Source organism: Sarcophilus harrisii, chromosome 5, assembly GCF_902635505.1.
Source record: "Sarcophilus harrisii chromosome 5, mSarHar1.11, whole genome shotgun sequence".
Lineage (NCBI taxonomy): Eukaryota > Metazoa > Chordata > Mammalia > Dasyuromorphia > Dasyuridae > Sarcophilus > Sarcophilus harrisii.
This window is the reverse complement of record NC_045430.1, coordinates 30975673-30996167: the sequence shown is the minus strand read 5'-3', so window position 1 is coordinate 30996167 and position 20495 is coordinate 30975673. Positions and strand designations below refer to the sequence as shown.

The following is a 20495-nucleotide window of genomic DNA, read 5'->3' as shown; positions in this document are numbered from 1 at the left end:
CCAATCCCCAGAAGAGTGTTCCAAGGATATGAAGTTGCAAATGATTTTCCTGGCAAATCACTGCCACGGAGTCAAAATCAATTACCATCCAAAAATCTGAAAAGATTCCACCATAATAGGTGAACCTAGTAGTTGAATGGGCCTGTCATTGACTATAAAGTTGGAATTCAATTAGAAAACCAATCCCCAAAGAGTGTTCCAAGGATATGATATGAAGTTGCAAAATGATTTTCCTGGCAAATCACTGCCACGGAGTCAAAATCAATTACCATCCAAAAAATCTGAAAAGATTCCAGCCATAACAGGTGAACCTGTAGTTGGAATTGGGCCTGTCATTGACTATAAAGTTGGAATTCAATTAGAAAAACCAATCCCCCAGAACGAGTGTTCCAAGGATATGAAGTTGCAAAATGATTTTCCTGGCAAATCACTGCCACGGAGTCAAAATCAATTACCATCCAAAAAATCTGAAAAGATTCCAGCCATAACAGGTGAACCTGTAGTTGGAATTGGGCCTGTCATTGACTATAAAGTTGGAATTCAATTAGAAAACCAATCCCCAGAAGGAGTGTTCCAAGGATATGAAGTTGCAAAATGATTTTCCTGGCAAATCACTGCCACGGAGTCAAAATCAATTACCATCCAAAAAATCTGAAAAGATTCCAACCCTAATAGGTGAACCTGTAGTTGGAATCGGGTCTGTCATTGACTATAAAGTCGGAGTTCAGTTAATAAAACCAGTCCCCCAGAAGATGTATTCCAAGGATATGAAGTTGCAAAATGATTATCCTGGCAAATCAGTGAGTCAAAATCAATTAGCATCCACAAGATTTGGAAAGATTCCATCCAAAGGTGGTGAAGCTGTAGTTGGAATTGAGCCTATCATTGACTATAAGATTGGAGTTCAATTAGAAAAACCTGTCCCCCAGAAGGAGTGTTCCAAGGATATGAATTTGCAAAGTGATTCTCCTGGCAAATCACTGCCACTGAGTCAAAATCAGTCACCATCTCCAAAATCTGGAAATATGCCATCCCAAGAAGATGAAGTAGCTGCAGCTGGAAGTGAGCCTGTCATTGACTCTAAGGAGGGAGATCATTTAGAAAAACCAATCTCCCAGAAGCAGTGTGAACCATTTCTAGACAAAGAGAAACAGAAAGAAGTAAAGAAAGGTAGGATTAATATTATGAATTTTCTCTAAATGTTATTTAAATGTTACATTTCAAACCTTAATAGGAGGGGTAAACAAAATAAATGGTAAAATCATGTGATAATGAAATTCGCTGCCCTGTGGTTAATGCTTTCTGCAGCCTAGAAACTGGGAGATGTCTTTTTAACAGATGTTTTGATTTCTTCCTCTAATTTGTGTAACATTATCTTCAGTATAATTAAATGTAATTTCTTACTTCTCTTTGTTTTTAGTGTTTCAAATCCTAAATCCTTTAGGTTTTAATATTCACCTATAAAATCCATATATGAATGATTTTTCTTTCTTTCTGTTAATTTCAATTATTTATAAGCTAACCTCCACAAAGCTAAATGGAATCAATTTAACTTTTCCCATGTATTAAATTACCTGCTTAGATGACGCTTCCCAGTTAATTTGTTTCCATGACATTGATTTGAATGGGATGCAATTACCATACCAAGGAATGTTATTTTTTTCTATCATTAGAAAATTCATAATTCAATAATTGCATCATGTTCAAGTTTAAATGTTTATGTAGGTTTTGTTTGCAATTCTTTAGAAGTTCTTTTAATCATTTCACCACTGAATTTCTCTCTATGTTTTCCTATTCTATCTAACTCTCAGATAACTAATTTTTAAAGTGAATTGTAAATTAACTTGTGGAGTATTATCCATGTATCTTGGTTACATGTTTCCCTGATTTAATCAGAGTAGCTTATAGAATTACTGAGGGAATCAGATCTCATTTATCTTATTTCCCTATTTCTTTGAGACAGTCCTGGCCAGTGATTTCACTATTAAGATTTTATATTTTGTTCTCTCTTTGTTTTGAAATAATCAGATTGATTCTGTCTTCTTTAAAATTGATTTAAAATCTATTTCCTATCTATTCATAACTCATGATTTTTTGTCCCTCAACTTATTTCAAAAATTCATCTGTTTTATAATGACTTAAATTTATTTTGTTAATTACATGTCTATTCTTGTGTAAAGAAATCTGTTACTCTTGAAGGATGTATGTGTGGTCTTGGATCTTCATACCACCAATCCATCCTTCAAGGATATCTAGCTTTTTATCCAAAGAAGTCTGGTAGACTCTCTAAACTTGGAGATGAACTCAAACAATTAACTTTTCTTAGTCACAAAAGGGAAGAAAGGAGCTTTAATTCCTCATTCCCAATTTCCAGGCGGCCATATTGTCCTCATCCCCCATGATGCTATCCATTCTCTAAGCTATCGCATTGTTTTTCTCACCTCTCCAACTTCATTTTTTTCTCTTTTACTTCCCAAAACTGTATTAAGAATAGTAATCCCTGCCTCATGGTCTTTGGTTATTGACCCAATTTGTTGCTTCCTGGTAGGCTAACTAAGAAATTGATCATGGACATCCTATACTAAATAGTTCAGTGGTAACAGTTTCAGCTAGATCAAGTATATAAATCAATCTTTACAACTTCCTCTACTTTGCTCTTGGGATATGAGTATCTCATAAGAAACTTAAAATTTAGCAATAGTTTGAAATTGCAAAATAATCAGCTAAAAACATAATTAGTAAGATAGATTTTTTTTTTTTACATTTTATGTCTTATCTCAAAATAGATTACAATAGAGAAAATGATATATGTTACAACTACCATTACTGTTAATGGGGAGGAAGGGGGGAGGATTTCATTCATAGAAGAAAAGTAATTCTAAATAAAATAAATTTTCATTTAAATATTACTTTAGACTTGAAACAAGAATTGAAATTGAGAGGACCATCAGAATTACCAGAAGCATCATCTTCTTTGGCAAGTCACTTAAGTGATTCTGTGGAAAAAGAAAAAGATAATTTTCTCAATGTAGGAGATCTTAAGTCATTTCCTGGAAAAAGGGAAGATAGTCTGGAAAATATCTTTTTACAGAATTTAAAGATCAACTTCCCAAAAAATGTTTTACAATTCTCTTCCCATATGTGCTCAAAAAAGAGCACCCCACAGTCTAAGAATAAGCCAAAAACTGAACATACTTGCAGTATAAATGAAGAGAAAATTGCTTATGTTGCAAAAAATATAAAAAAAAATAACTCAAAATCAGGCATAAATGAAAGAAACGAAGATAGCTCATTTGGTATTGAAATGACATTTAGTCAGCACAAAAATATCACAAGTTTAGAATCGGATTCAGATTTGCTCCAATCAAGTGATCCAGGAAGTTATTTTGGTGTCGCATCAAACAACCAAGAAAAAATGCCTGAACTAATTACTTCGAGAAAACATAAGGAGAAAACAAAGCATATAGAAACCTCATTCCAGAACAGTCATCACAATGCTACTAACTCACCAAATGAGGTAAGACATGGGAGCCATCCCCTTCCACATGGGGACAAAATCTCAAAAATGCACCTGCATAAAGAATTAGAGCAAGATGAACAAAGACTGACAAATGAGTTAGGAATGTTGCAAGCAGAGTCCCTGACTTTGGAGAAAGAAAAAATCCAACCACAAGAAAAGGTAGATTCACCTCCTGGCACTTTTACATTCTATTTATTTTTCCTCTTCATCAATCCTCCAATGCAATTGATTTTTCATATTATGAAAATGCTATGTTCTATTTTCAAATGCTTGCTATTTGTACAATATATATTGAAAGTTAAATTAAGGGAAATATCCAGAAAGCCTTTTTCATCAGTTTTTATTTTGATGATCTAAATTACTCCATCAATTTCCAAATTATTTGGTATATAAACAAGAAATTTTCTAAATTAGACATGCACATTGGGATATTAGACTAGGTAGCCAAAAGAACAAGGATAAGCCTAAAGATAATCATTACACGGACCTAAAAGAAATGTAATGAACTCAATTTATCTTTCATGCAAATTCTTATATTTGACATTTGAAAGAATTTTGCTTTCTATGGACATTTTCATTTTCTTAGCCAAATGTAAGGTGTTGTAGCTTAAAATATTAAAAACATAAGTAGCTTAACTGCATTTGTTACAAATTTATCTGATTAAACTCATTCTTAAGGTGATCTGCTAGCTCATCTATACTGATTTTATTTACTAAAATCATTTGTTTTGCATTTCAAAAGAAAATGAAAGTTTTTCAAATTAATCACTTAATATCAGTTTTCAAAAGGGCTAATTCATATAGCATTTCTCTATTCCACAAGTAAGATATTACCAACTTGGTCCTTAAACCTAGATCTTTTAACTTCAAGTTCAGTGCTGCTCTTCTTGCATTTAGTTTTTTTTTTTTCAAAATATGCTTTTCCCTTTGCTATAGATATCTCTCATTTTAGCATTTAGAAATATTGTAAAATGGGAGAAAAATTGGAAAAACAGTAGCAAAACACTGATGTGTGATATGTTTACACAACTGACTGGCTTTAGATACTATCAAACTAGTACAGTTCATTAACTGAATTTTATTTTTTGGAAGGAGCTTCGATAGTCATTGAGTCAAACTCCTTTATGCATTAAGCTCAGGGAAGCTATATTATTACCTTGTGCAAGTCGATCTTACCTAGCAACTGATACTAGAAGCAGGAACTGCTCTGATTTTATGGAAACTCACTTGGAGTTACTCACACTGATGAACTTAACAGGTCCTGTCCAAAAATAATGAGAGTAATATTTGTATAACTCTCAAATTACAAATTTATCTCATTTTCTCTTCATTACTATTGATATAAAGTGGTATAACCCATATTCATATGTATATGTGTGTGTATTATTTAGTAAATACACACAATTACTAAATAATGCAACTTCTTTCTGAATCAAATGTGGAGACTTCCACCCAGTGTGCTGGATTCTGCTACAAGCTTATTAGTATAATTTTGACCAAGTTACTTAATGTATCTGTGCTTCAGCTTCCTCACCTACAGAAGGATAGCATTAGACTAAGTTATTGTTTCCTAATTTTTTGCCAAAAAGATAGTGCTTCTGTGAACGTGCACTGATTTTCTATAATGTAGCAGGCATAGTACCTGAATCTCATACTACTCATTTCCCATGTTGTTAGTCATTTCAGTGACTCCCTTCAAGTTTTTTTTTTCTTTTTTCTTTTTTTTTTTTTTTGAACTTGACAGTAAGGAATAAGAAATGAGAAATGGGATGGGAAACAGCTATTATATAATGGCGTTGGTCTTGGTCTATCTGATCACTGGTGGAAAAGGCCAAAAATAAGTCAGATATTGTCTTCACGTTCAAGGCAAGAAATGAGAGAGCATGAAAATAGAATGAGAAAACAAAATGAGATAGCAACTGAGCTATCATTTTGAAATTTTAGTCAGTTGTTCTTGCTTTCAAACAAAATTTATAAAACTGTGACCATTTTTGTATCCAAAATTTTAAAAATGAGGACAATATGTATTTAGAATGTGTGTTTCAAAATAAAAGTAGAAAAATGAAAGGCAGCATATCATATTTGACAGCAGTTCAGGTCCTACCTCTAGTATATATAGGCAAGTCATTTAACATCCTAGTATTCTAGACATTGGTAGAGGGAATTTTTTCTTCAGGTAGCTCTTTGTACTAGTTAAAGCACAAGTCTAGTACTTGTACCTAAGTAAACATAAATATATATGTATAAAAGTGTATATGTACGTATTATGTATATATACACACAAATATACAATATATAATGCAGACATGCAGACATACACATATATACTCACATACATTTACACACAGATGAACGCAGAAATAGACAATAATATTAAGTTTTCCTTTTAGTTGGAAGAGAAAAGGCAAAAGCATCAACAGAATAAAACGGAAACACTGGAGAGACAAGATGGTGAGAAAACTGAAAACAGAAGAGCTGTCAAAGCTAATGAGCAATTTTCAGTGGAGCATGGTAAAGATGAGGAAAATAAAATTCCTGGGGAAGAAATACCATTAATGAGTATTTCTTCCGAGGAAAAATTATCACCTATGCACCATATTTTAAATGGGTAAGTTTGTCAAAATAATTAACTGGAGTATTATTATCAAAACTTAACATTCATGGTATGTTCAGTTTACTCTAAAAAATATAGATCCAGATTCACTCTGCATCCACTTGTTTTTTGCCAAGAAAGAAATTATAAAGTCCCATGAATGTATATTATTCTATTCCTGTAAGTATATTCTTTTATTTTGTAACAGTTTTATTTTGGAAGAAACATTAGTGTTTATTGAAAGAAGGTAGGTAGCCTTTAATGAGATCCAAAAGATTAGCATATAATATAAGATATGGATGGCAAGGAGCAAAGCAAGATAGTTTGCAAAAGTTTGCAAATGTATAAATAATAAGTGCTGAGATATGAAAATAGGCTTACAGCTATTCCAAAAGTTAAATGAGTTTTCTTAGTCATTAGAAAGCTTCCCATCAGTAGAAATATTCAAGAATGAATCAATTTAAGTGCTTATCATGGCCAAGCACTGAGGAAAGTCAGACAATCTAGATTCTTGAGAAACTCACACTTATAATTGGAGACATGCAAATCATTAAAAGGATAATTGCCAACCTATTGCTATATAAGATGGGCCTGAGGAGCAAAAGGCTAATAATGTCCTTTCAGGATGGCAGAAAAAAAGGGGAATTGAAAGAAATGTAGAGAGAAGTGTTCATGCAGCTCTTGTTTTATAAGACCTTCTAGTGCTCATGTGGCTACTGGACAGGCTGAAGAAGAACAAAAAGCATATAACTGCTACCTGCTGCCCCACCTAAAAATGTCTTAAGAGGACCATAAGGTGAAAGATGAGACACAGGAATATGGTAAAGAGGGTTCCCGATTCACATTATGACTGTACTTACTAGAAAGACCTCTAAAGTTCCAACTCATGAGAGTTGTAATGTGGAAGTGTTCTGGCTTAACATTGAGAAAGTAGAGGATGTTTTTAAAAAAAAAAAAAAAAAAAGCGCAAGCCTGGATTTACTTTTATTAAAATAATTTAACAGCCTGAAAAAACTTATCCTAAAATAATTTCAACCATATATAACCTATTTGAGAGACACTGAAAAAGGCATCTTTTCCTGCCTCAATGCCAGAACTCATACATTGTGACCTCAGTGGCAAACAGACAGAAAACTATCTACTGTTCCTTTGAGTAGTGGGGAGTAACCATATTAGATTTATTTGTGATAGTAAAGCCATGGATAACTGAAAGCTTCTTGTCATCTTATACTTTTTTATCAGCCTCATTTCCCAAGATATCTCTGCCCACCCTTCTAGTGAAACATTCCTAATCACACATCAATATTACATGCAGTGTTCCATATTAATAGTCTTCCACTCTGCATAAATATACCCTCTCTTAGACATTATAATTTCATAGTATTCAGTTACAGTTATTTCATTCTCAATAAATTACATTATTGCAGTTAGAATTTATATTGTTGTCCTGGTTACACTGATTTCATTTTGCATTAATTTGTATAAATATTCTCATCCTCCTATTTAATATTTCTAAACATACACAATGGTGTTCCATTACATCCACAAACTACAATTTGTTTAGCCATTCATTAGTCAATGAGCACCTATTCAATTCACAGTTATTTGCTACTACAAAAGATCTTTGCTGTGAATATTTTGGTTTTTAAAAACTTTTCTTGCCATTGGGTAAAAATAACTCTTTGGGGTATATTTTTAGCAATTGGAGAGAGAAATTAATGCAAAAGCACCGGAGAAATTCCTATTCTTTGGAAAAGTTTGAAGAAAAGGAAATCAAAATAGGGTAAGTTGCCATAGAATATTCTATTAATATTAATATTAATTTTGTGAAATCTGTGAGTAAAATTATGAGATGGGATAAATTGATAACAAGAATGATTTCAAAATTTATTTCTTCCCACTAAATTCCTTCTTTGATAACTTCTCAGTGGGAAGGGGAAATTATCTTAAAGTTACATGAACAAAGCAACAAGTAGGTTTCTGAGGTCCATTCAAGCTAAATCAAAGAACAATCTTCCTGCATTTGTGGTTGTTAATTGCTCGCTATTTTAATAATCATGCACAATTTTTGTCTTTTTCTCCCACTCCTCCTCACACACACACACACACACACACACTCACATACTATGTTAATTCCTACCACAATCCATGCCTTTAATTGTTTGGAAGTTGGTTATTTTTCCTTTTCTGTTTTTCATACATTGATCCCAAATGTGTTTTACTGTGGCTATTCCTATCCTTTGGAGGGTAAATTAAACATCATAGTCTATTATCTATTTGAACACATATATCACTTCCTATCATCCCAATTTTTTATCTTCTCCTCTTTATGGTAAACACCTGCAGTAGACCTCATCAGTTGCTCCTTATTTGACAAGGACTTCCTTATTTCACAAGGTCTTTATACTTCGCCTTCCTGATTTCTCTCCTCTGGAATTATTCTGAGTGCTAAATGTCTTTCCTAAAATATATCTCCCAGGAATAAACATGTTCTTCAAACATGTTCTAATCAGGGCATAGTATAAGGAAACTATTACCTACCTCCCTCCTAGATTCTATGAATTCTTAGAATTCCATCATATTAATTAATCATCTTAATTAAACCTCTCTTTTGGTATTATTGTTACATATCAAGCCTGCCTTGATAACTCCCTGATATTTTCCACACAAATTATTTAATCACAACAACCTGCTTTTATATGGATGATGTTTTTTAGCCCAAATATAGGCAGGAAATGGGAACCATTGTAGGTGAAGAAAAGGTTGGGTAAGAAAAAAGCAGAATCTCTTCCTAGACTAGAGAAATCACAGATCTGAATGGAAAGGATCTTGTATTCTAAGGAGTGTGAGAACCTTTGTTGGATAAGCCTGAATATGAAAAAGCTTCACCGGCAGACAGTGCAGTTTAATGCACTAACAATAGATGGGGATCATTAAAAGTTTATGATCTGGGGAATAATATGATCTTCATCTTAGTTAAGGAAGCATGGTCTGGAAGTAAAATGTATATTAAAAGAGAAAGAAAAATACATTTCCCCCATATTTTCTTTAAAGTTGTCAATAAAAAATAATTTTTAAATCCCCTCATGGATTTTTTTTCTTGCAATGATGTTGCCATGCATAGGGAAAATTTTAAAAAGCCTGAAGATGAGAAATGGATTTCCGAGGATTCTAGTAGTACAACTTGTGAAAAAGTGAATTCTTCTAGCAGCCTACTCGATAGTTGTGATGACAGCACCTTAAATGAGACAGATTCTGATGAATTAAGGTAATCTAATACTGGACTAGATCACAGAAAAACATGAGCAATGTGTGTTTTTTCTCATTTAGAAGACTATTTTCCTGATTTTCTTTGTTCTGTCAGTTGAGTGTTCTTTGAAGTAATCTGGTAGTATGAGACGTATGCATTGCAAGAGTGCCAGGAGAGCTAGCTATTATTGGTAATGCTAGGGAACCCAGACTCCCCTTTTATATGCATACCACATTTCTTGTCACTGTTTGATAGTTGAAATTCTCCTTTTCTCAGGCATAACAAACCAGTCCCGGTGATAATACACTCCAGTTTATTCTTTGTGGTGACAGGATACAGCAGGATTGACATTGGTCTAAGAAAAGTAGTTTTCACCATACATACCTAAGCATTAGTAATAATCCCAGTCTTGTAGTCAGAAGATTAAGTTTCTAGTTTCTTCCTGCTCCAGCATGGATTGAGAACTGAAAGGCACTGTAGGTGTCATGTAGTCCAGCCTCCTGATTTTAAAGATGAGGAGATAAGCAGTTTATTCACAGTCAAACCAGTGAAAAGAGGAAGAAGCAAGTTATGAAATCCAGATTCAGCCCACTTTGCACTGCATCCCAAGGCCAATATCAGCAATGATACCTAAGACATTTTACATTTGTAAAATGGGGGGTGATGATACTTGGGTAATTAGCAGCTGACTGTTGTAAAGAAAGTTCTTTGTAAATTGCTATAGAAACATGAAATATCACTTTAAACTCAATAAATATATTATGCAGCATGCATCAGTGTATTCTGCTAAGGATTGCCTTCATTACAGTAGTCTTTACTGAAATAGATCATACTTCTAGACTTCTGGAACCATTTGACAGTAGATATGGAGAAAAAAATGGGGGATATGGCTGGGTAACAACATACTCCATTTAACTTGCCATTGCTATTAATAAAATTGTTGACTAAGCCCCTGAGAAGTGAGAGAGAACCCATTTTTTTTACTTATACTTCACCATACTTTTCTTATTTCAAACTCCTTTTTCTCCCTGTTCATTTGTAGGACATAGTTTGTTCTTTTTTTAAATACCTAGAAAGAGTATTGTTTCATGGATTTCTGTCTCTGAAATTTGTTATTCTGTTTAATAACATTGAAGTTTCATACTTCACTACTTCAGAGGATATGTACTCCTCTTATCAGCCGGAGTACTTTCTCTAGAGGGGGATAACATGGCTGTGTCATTCTGTCAGTTATTTCCACATGCTTTCTTTCACAAGGAATCCATCTAATGTTCTGATAAACTTGCTTAAAATGCATTAGTCACATGCAATGTGAAAAGTCTTATGCTAGGCTTTAGGAAAAAATTAAAAAGTGAGTAAGATAGTACCTGACCTGTTGGAGCTTATTAGACCTTTATTCTAACAGTCGTAATAGTATTATTCTCAAATTCTTATTCTTTTAGAATCTTAATAACAAGCAGTTTGAACAGTTGAAAAAATAAATAATTGGTATCACAAGTTATGTTTTCATTGACATTTATTTTGAACATGATCTCTTAAGTTATTCCTTAATGGGAAAAATTCAGATGTTAATTCAGAATTTTTTTTATTTTAACTTTTCAAGTGGCAAAGATAAGCATTTTAGTATGTGACTGAAATTAAATACTGTAATATTGTCTTATGTTATTGACGAGAATCATGAAAAAGCATATGATTTTGAATAAATGTGTATTAATGAAATAATTACATTGCTAATATACTTCCATATTTTTATTTATGTTAACACTGAAATAATTTTTTTGTCTTTTAGGCTTGCAAAAAATGTACTAAATGAAAAAAATAAGGTAATGTAAAAACTGCTAAACCTGTACATTAATGTAGAAAATAACACAATTTAACATGAACAGATATGACCCTTCTTCTACAATATGAAGCATAGAAGTTTTTAATCAGAAAATGGATACTTTTAGAAAGTTTTCTTGTGAAATGCTTCCATTGTGAATACCAGAAAAGTAATTAGGATGCTAGCTTTTCTTTCATTTTCTCCCCACAAATAAAATGAAGATTATTTACTATCTGTAAGAGATGTGAGAATTTGTGATAATTTTCATAAGATTGCTAAATCAGCTTTTAGCTAGGTATGTGGCATAGTGAATCATCAAGAAAAATCTAAGTTTGAATATATTCTTAGGCTCTTAGCCTAAGATTCTGGACTTAGCCTAAGATGTATCATTCTGTACAAATCACCTAGTCTCTCTTATACACTATTTTCTCATTTGTAAAATAATTATGAGTAGTGCATTTCTCACAAAATTGTTGTGAGGATGCTATGAGAAAATGTATAAGAGACAACTGTTGTAAAATTTTAAAGTGCTAAATAAATGTTATTGTCATTGTTATTGCTTAAAAGTTTATTTTACAATAATTTTACATTAAGTTTATTGCTTTACATGTATTTTTGTATTTTATATTTTAATATAATTTTTAAAATATAATTTTAATTTATAGGACAAAGTAGAAATGGCTACAGATGCTCTCTTGATGACCTCACTCAGACACACAATACAGGTACAGAGGATTATGACTTGCCTCCCTCAAATTATGTTCAGGTTAAGAATATTTTTAAATTTTCTAACAATACCAATGTTAAACAGAAATCAAATATGTTTTTTTATAGCCAAGACAATACCACTGAAGTCCTATTTCATTGACCCATAGTAGAATAGAAGTGACCTTGGGTTCTAATCTCTGCCAGAGCTTGCCAAGCTAAAAAGCATTACGTTAACTTCAGAGTGGTGATTTTTCGGCCACAGAAAGCCTCAAGGATGATCTACTACTTGTTTCAGTGCAGAAAGAATTAAGAACTTAGTGTGTGTCAAATACACAAATTTTAGATAAGACAGTTCTTGTCCTCATTGAGTATGCAGTCCTACTAGGCAGCTTATATAGCTAACTGTAATAGAAAAAATACATAAATATTTTAAAAATAAGTAATATAATAAGCAAAAGTGCTACTTGAGGTTTTAAGTATGAAAGAACATCAGCTATCAAGAATAAAAAAAACTTTTTGAAGGCAGCATTTGTGATGCATTTTTAGAGGATGGATATGAATTCGGTAAGTCATGATGGGGGGGCAGGGAGGGGGGACTGGAATTCAAGTTTGAAACATGGAAATTGTGAGCAAGGAAGCTATAACATGATAGTAAAAATCTAGTTTCACTGGATGGTATATAACCAATAGAAGTAAATACCAAAAGATAAAATATTAAAATTACAGAGAGGGTGGAGCCAAGATGGTGGAGAGGAAACATGTTTCTTTCTGATCTTCTCCCATGACCCTCAGCTAATTAGCAAATCCAGCCTCTGAATTAGTTCTGCACTGGCAGAATCCACAAATACTGGGAGTGCAACAAATTACCAGCAGAAGATAATTTCAAAAAGGTCTGTTTTGGTTGGGCACAGAGGGACGTGGCCAGGCACAAGCAGGTCAAGCACAGATACCAGCATACACTGTGCAGACACAGGACAGGGTTCGAACTCCTCAGAGCAGTGCAGACTTTGCATGTTGGAGAAGACAGTGTTGGCTACTCTGCCAGTAGAACTTGCCAGCTGCAAGCCAGTAGATCAGCAGAGAAGGTATAAAGCATCCAACACAAACACAAAAAGTAAATAGTGAACCCCAAAGTGCTAGAGTCTTATGGGACATGGCCACGCCCACCCAGCATTGGAAGTAAATCGGCATGGACTCAGCACAGATGCTGCCACTTGTACAGGAAGCTTGGAAAACCTCCCCTGCCCTAAATCCAGATCTCAATTTTTTTTTTTTTTAATGAGTAAAAAGGCAAAGAAAACTCTTTGACCATAGATAGTTTTTATAGTGAAAGAACAGAATTCAAACCCTGAAGAGACTAAAAAGCAGATTGTCTCCAGATGAAGCCTCAAAGGGTGATATAAATTGATCCCCACACAAAGCTCTACTAGAAGAAATTTAAAAATATTTTAAAAGAGAGAAGAAAATGGGGGAAAAATGAAAACTTTGCAAGAGGGTTTGGAAAAAGCATATAACTCATTAAAAGATAGACTTGACAAAATGGAAAAAAAAAACTCCCCGAAAAACAGAATTTGTCAAATGGATAAAAATTCCATAGAACAGAACAACTCATTTTGGACAGATACAAAAAATAGTTAAAAAAAAAAAAAAAGTAAATGGAGAAAATAATTCACTAAAAATCAGAACTGAACAAATGGAAATGAATGACTCAATGAGACATCAAGAATCAGTCTAGCAAAACCAAAAAGAAAAAAAAAAGAAAAAATGGGGAAAAAATGGAAAACAACTGACCTGGAAAATCTAGGAGAGACAATCTAAAGATTATTGGACTCTCTGAAAACCATGATTTAATAAAAAAGAGCCTAGACACTATTTTTCAGGAAATCATCAAAGACAACTGCCCTGATATCATAAAATCAAAAGTTAAAATAGCCATTGAAAGAATTCTTTGAACAACACCTGAAAGAGACCACAAAATTAAAACTCCAAGGAATATCATGGCTAAATTTCAGAACTATCAGACCAAGGGAAAAAATATTACAAGCAGCCAGGAAAAAAAAATTCAAATACCGAGGAATCACAATAAGGATTACCCAGGACCTAGCAGCTTCCACTTAAAGGATCAAAGGGCCTAGAATCAAAAGGCAAAAGAAGTTGGAATGCAGCCAAGAATAAACTACCCCACTAAACTGAACATTTTCTTCCAGGGAAGAAGATGGGTATTCAATGAAACTGGTGAGTTCAATTTATTTTTGATGAAAAGATCAAAACTAAAAAAAATTTTTTGACCTCGAAATATAGGACTCAAGAGAAGTATAAAAAGGTAAAAAGAGAACTGTATTTTTATTATGGGTACATAGAGAGTGCATGTATAATTAGATTTTGCCACTGTAATATGAAAAAGGAACTAGAGGTGGAAAGGGGATTGTACCAGAAAAAGGGAAAAGTGGAGATAAAATGAGAGAAATTACATCTCACAAAGAGGCAAAGGAAACCTCTTATATTTGAGGAAAAGAGAGGGGGGTGAACATTGTGTAAATCTTACTCTCATCATTGGTTTCACAGAGAAACCTTTCTCATCTTATAGGGAAGTTGGTGGGAAAAAGAGAAAATAAAGGGGGAGGCTAATAGAAGGGAAAACAGAAATAGTAGGGGAATGGTATAAAAAGGGTGAGGGGCTATAAAGAGGGAGGACTGCTTGAAGTAAGTGATGCTCATAAGTGAAATACTGGGGAGAAGAGAAAGGGGGAAAGGAAAGAGTATAATCTGGGAATAATAAGGTGGCAGGAAATACAGAATTAGTGGTTTTAACAGTAAATATGAATGGGGTGAATTCTCCACAAAGCAGAAGCAGATAGTAGACTGGATTAAAAGCCAGAATCCTACAATATGTTGTTTACAAGAAACACATTTAAAGCAGAGTAATACATAGAAGAGTAAAGGTAAAAGGCTGGAACAGATTATATTGTGCTTCAGGTAAAGTAAAAAAAAATCAGGGGTAGCCATCCTGATCCCAGATCAAGCAAAAGCAAAAATTGATCTGATTATAAGAGATAAGGAAGGAAACTATATCTTGTTAAAGGGTACCATAGATAATAAAACAATATCAATACTAAATATTTATATGCATCTAATGCACCTAATGATATAACCTAGAAAGTCCTAAAGGAGAAGTTAAGAGAACTGCAAGAAGAAATAGAAAGCAAGACTATATATAATAATGGAAGATCTCAACCTTGTTCTCTCAGAACTAGATAAATTCAACCACAAAATAAATAAGAAGTTAAAGAGGTAACTAGAATATTAGAAAGCTAGATATGATAGTTCTTTGGAGAAAATTGAATGGTAATAAAAAGGAGTACACGTTCTTCTCCGCAGTTCATGGAACCTATACAAAAATTGACCATATATTAGGACATAAAGACTTCAAAATCAAATCCAGAAAGGGAGAAATAATAAATGCATTTTTTAAAGATCACAATGCAATAAAAATTACATTCAATAAAAAGTCAGGGGGAAATAGACCAAAAAGTCATTGGAAACTAAATGATCTCATTCTAAAGAATGAATGGGTGAAACAGAAAATCATAGACACAATAATTTCATCAAGAGAATAACAATAATGAGAGAGCATATCAGAATTTTAAGATGCAGCCAAAGTGGTAATGAGGGAAAATTTTTATATCTCTAGATGATTACTTGCATAAAATAAGAAAAGATAAATGAATCGAGCTTGCAACTAAAAAAGCTAGAAAAAGAGCAAATTAAAAACCCCCAATCAAATACCAAACTTGAAATTCTAAAAATAAAAGGAAAGATTAATAAAATTGAAAATAACAAAATTTATTGAATTAATAAATAAAACTAAGCATTGATCTTATGAAAAAAAAACAACAAAATAGATAAATCTTTAGTAAAGTTGATTAGAAAGGAAAATCAAATTGTCATTCTTAAAAATTAAAAGAGAACTTTCCAACAATAAAGAAGAAATTAGAGCAATAGTTACTTTGCCCAACTTTATGCCAATAAATTGGATAACCTAAGTGAAATGCAGGAATACCTACAAAAATAGATTGCCCAGATTAACAGAGGAGGAAATAAATTACTTCAATAGTGCAATTTTAGGGGGAAAAAATGAACAAGCCATTAATCAGCTCCCTAAGACCAGATGGATTTTCATGTGAATTCTACCAAACATTTAAAAAACAATTAACTCCAATACTATATAAAATATTTGAAAAAATAAGGAATGAAGGAGTCCTACCAAGTCCCTTTTTTGATACAGACATGGTACTGATGCCTAAACCAGATAGGGTAAAAACAAAGAAAATTATAGACCATTCTCCCTAATGAATATTGATATAAAAATCTTAAGTAAAATATTAGCAAAGAGATTACAGAAAATCATGCCCAGGGTACTACAACATAACCAAGTAGCATTTATACCAGGAATGCAGGGCTAGTTCAATATCAGGGAAACTATTAGCATAATTGACTATGTCAATAACCAAATTAACAAAAACCATATGATTATCTCAGCACTTAATGAAATCACTAGAGAGTATGGGAATAAATGGACTTTATACTCAGTAGCATCTATTTAAAACCATCAATTAGCATCATCTGTAATGGGGATAAACTGTAACCATTCCCAGTAAGATCAGGAGTGAAACAAGTTTGCCCACTATCACCATCACTATTCAAGATTGTATTAGAAATGCTAGGTTTTGCAATAAGAGGAGAAAAGGAGATTAAAGGAATTAGAGTAGGTAATGAGGAAACCAATTTGTCACACTTTGAAGATGATGTGATGGTATACTTAGAGAACCCCAGTGATTCTACTAAAAAGCTATTAGAAATAATCTACAACTTTAGCAAAGTTGCAGAATACAAAATCCAAATCTTCAGCATTTTTATATATCACTAACAAAATCCAACAACAAGAGATACGAGAAATTCCATTTAAACTAACTGTTGATAGTATAAAATATTTGGGGATCTATCTGCCAAGGGAAACTCTAGAACTATATGAGCAAAATTACAAGACACTTTCCACACAAAATCAGATCTAAACAATTGGAAAAATATCAAGTGCTCAAGGATAGGTTGAACAAATATAATAAAGATGACAATATTACCTAAACTAATCTATTTAGTGCTATACATATCAAACTCTCAAGGAACTATTTCACTGACTTAGAAAAAATAACAAAATTCATCTGGAAGAACAAAAGGTCAAGAATTTCAAGGGAATTAATGAAAAAAAAATCAAATGAAAGTGGCCAGACCTAAAACTATATGACAAAGCAGCAGTCATCAAAACCATTTGGTACTGGCTAAGAAATAGACTAGTTGATCAATGGAATAGATTAGATTCACAGGACAAAATATTCAATAACTATAGCAATGTTGTATTTGACAAACCCAAAAAGCCCAGCTTTTGAGATAAGAATTCACTATTTGACAAAAACTGCTGCAAAATTGGAAACTAGTATGGCAGAAACTAGGCATTGACCCACACCTAACACCATATATACCAAGATAAGGTTGAAATGGATTCATGATATTATAAATAAATTAGAAGAACATTTACCTCTCAGACCTGTGGAAGAAGGAATTTGTGACCAAAGAAGAACTAGAGACCATTATTGATCACAAAATATTTTTGATTTTTGTACAAACAAAACTAATGCAGACAAGATCAGAAGGGAAGCAATAAACTGGGAAAACATTTTTACATTCCAAATTTCTAAAATATATACAGAATTAACTGAAATTTTTAAGAATCCAAATGATTCTTCAATTGATAAATGGTCAAAGGATATGAACAATTTTCAAATGAAGAAATTAAAACTATATCTAGTCATATCAAAAGGTGCTCCAAAAAACTATAGATCACAGAAATGCAAATTAAGACAACTCTGAGATACCACTATACACCTCTCAGATTGATCAAGATGACAGGAAAAGATGATGAATGTTGGAGGGGATGTGGGAAAACTGGGACACTGATATGTTGTTCGTGGAACTGTCAAAGAATCCAACCATTCTGGAAAGAAATTTGGAATTATGCTCAAAAAGTTAACAAACACTGTATATCCTCGGACTCAACAGTGTTACTACTGGGCTTAATATCCCAAAGAGATCTTAAAGGAGATCTTAAAGTGACAGCCCTTTTTGTAGTGGCTAGAAACTGGAAACAGAGTGGATGCCCGTCAATTGGAGAATGGCTGAATAAATTATGGTATATGAATGTTATGGAATATTATTGTTCTGTAAGAAATGACCAAGAAGATGATTTCAGAAAGGCTTAGAGAGAGCTACATGAGCTGATGCTAAGTGAAATGAGCAGAACCAGGAGATCATTATACACAGCAACAAGAAGACTATATGATGATCAATTCTGATAGTTGTGGCTCTCTTCAACAATAAGATGATTCAAACCAGTTCCAATTGTTCAGTAATGGAGAGCCATCTAAACCCAGTGAGAGGACTATAGCAACTGAAGGTAGACCACATCATAGCATTTTTACTCTTTCTGTGGTTTGCTTGCATTTTTGTTTTCCTTCTCAGGTTTTTTTTTCTAGATCCAATTTTTCTTGTGCAGCAAGCTAACTGTATAAATATGTATACAGATATTGGATTTAGCATATATTTTAGCATTTATCATCTATTGGATTACCTGCCATCTAGGAGAGAAGGTGGAGGAAAGGAGGGGAAATTTTGAAACAAAAGGTTTTGAAAGGGTCAGTGTTGAAAAATTACCCATGCATATGTTTTGTAAACAAAAAGCTATAATAAAATAAATTTTAAAAATAAAAAAAAATAAAATTGCAGAGGAAGTAGCCTTGTGTCTATAGGCAAATCATTTAATCTTGGAGTTTCATTTTATTTTATTTCTAAAATGCCTTACTTCACAGGATAATTTGGGAATGTTATTTTTATGCCTCTATGTGCTATATTACTAAATGTGAGTTAATATGTATTGAATACTAGAATAAGGTGTATGAATTTCACTTGATAATAGGAAAGCATTAAAGAGATTGACATTACTAGATGAATAAAGTGATCTCTTTCATGGAAAGTATAGACAAAATAAAGAATTTTTCTCTAAATGACTAAAAATAGGAAGAACCTTGCAAATTTTCTGCCTAGTTTTTAATCATTCTTCTGTCAGCATGACAGTAGTGTACCTATTGTCATGAATGTCATGAATACCTAGTTACAAATTTCTGCCTTATCTGTTTACTAAGTGTGAATCTCAACAAGTCCTCCTCTCTGCCTGTTTCTTCTTTTGCTTTAACATCTTGCATCTTAGATTTCCCTCACTATCAACTTCACCACCCATTACTGTCAATATTCATAAAAATTCTGTTCTCCCCCACATCTTTGCTGCATCAATTCTGTTAAACACTGAAATATATGAAGAATAAAAAGTTGCCAAGGAAAACCCAATAACCAAGTCTGTTAAATCTGTAACTTGATAAAAGTAATTTTTCTGTTTCTGGAGTAGTGCTAACTTTAGTTGTGTATCTCTTTAAAGAATAAAATGCCACAGGTTTGTGGCAGTTATTTTCCTCGAAGCACAAGTGATTTTTTCCACTTTCTTCTGGTATCTTAGCTATATTTTGGTTAAAGGTACCAGAAGTTTGACCAACCAATAAATGAGTAGAAGTTTATTGTATGAATGCTGTATACTGATTTACATTATAAATAATAAGTGTTTACATGGAACTATTTGGGAGAAAACCCATTTATGTTACTTTTAAAGTAATTTACCATATTGGTAATGTATAGACAATCAATTTTATTAAGCTAATTTGTCCCCATGCACAGTACATATCAGCATGTTTACTTTTCACATATATTGTTCTTAGATTTTGAGGAATTCTGAGGTTTCAAATAACTTTTTAAAAAATTACTGTATAACTTAGAGATTCTGTTTAACTGTCTACAATACCCAAAGGGAGGAAGGTTATTTTAAATTCAATTTAAAATCTATTGACAAAATGATATTTTGATATAATCTTAGGATTATTATGTGGAGACTGTTTTATCAGTGCCAGAAAGTCTGAATTCTAATTATACTGCCACTGTCATGCAGATTTTAAAATCCTAATATTTTTATTTGTGTTTTTCTCTCTACAGGTTCTCCTTGCCTTCAGGAAGATCACACAGTTCTTGCAAGTGACTTATCAGTAAAAATAAAAAAACCTCAATGGACAAAACACCCAGGAAAACTACAGGAAAAGTTCTCAAAAAAAAGCAAAACTGAATCCCAACTAGAGCATCAAAAAGCAGAACGTGATAGAGAACTCTATAGAAGCAGGTATGGGTCTCATCATATGTTTAAATAAAGATTTGAAAGCATTTCTCTTACATTGAAGCATTATAACAGAGAATTTGGGGTTAGGAAGTCAAAAATGAAAAAATCTTTAAAAGAATACTATAATGAGCCTTCCCTAATCCCTTTTGCTCTATAGGCTATGATGCATCTTCCTATTTGGAATAAATTCCAGTGAATGCCCACTGTCACTTCATCATGTTATTTTTGAAGGACCAATAATGGTCTTTAATCAACATACATCACTAATTTTTTTTT

At 32.8% G+C, this 20495-nt stretch overlaps 1 protein-coding gene across 1 annotated transcript; it reads left to right on the top strand.

Moving 5' to 3' along the window:
- The first annotated feature begins 572 nt into the window (after positions 1-572).
- On the top strand, positions 573-20273 carry LOC116419305. The gene is made up of 8 exons (XM_031938522.1): positions 573-1170; positions 2916-3517; positions 5911-6128; positions 7813-7896; positions 9238-9381; positions 11153-11186; positions 11851-11910; positions 20042-20273. Exons 1-8 carry the CDS (start codon positions 582-584, stop codon positions 20093-20095), a joined length of 1785 nt encoding a protein of 594 aa, XP_031794382.1. The 5' UTR covers positions 573-581; the 3' UTR covers positions 20096-20273.
- The last annotated feature ends 222 nt before the right edge of the window (positions 20274-20495 follow it).

Bases quoted from the DNA above. Each gene is read 5' to 3' on its own strand.
- LOC116419305 (XM_031938522.1), top strand. From the start codon at position 582: ATGAAGTTGCAAAATGATTTTCCTGGCAAATCACTGCCACGGAGTCAA. The intron at 7,897-9,237 runs GTAAGTTGCCAT...TGCCATGCATAG, and splicing joins GAAAAGGAAATCAAAATAGG to GGAAAATTTTAAAAAGCCTG. The intron at 11,187-11,850 runs GTAATGTAAAAA...TTTAATTTATAG, and splicing joins TACTAAATGAAAAAAATAAG to GACAAAGTAGAAATGGCTAC.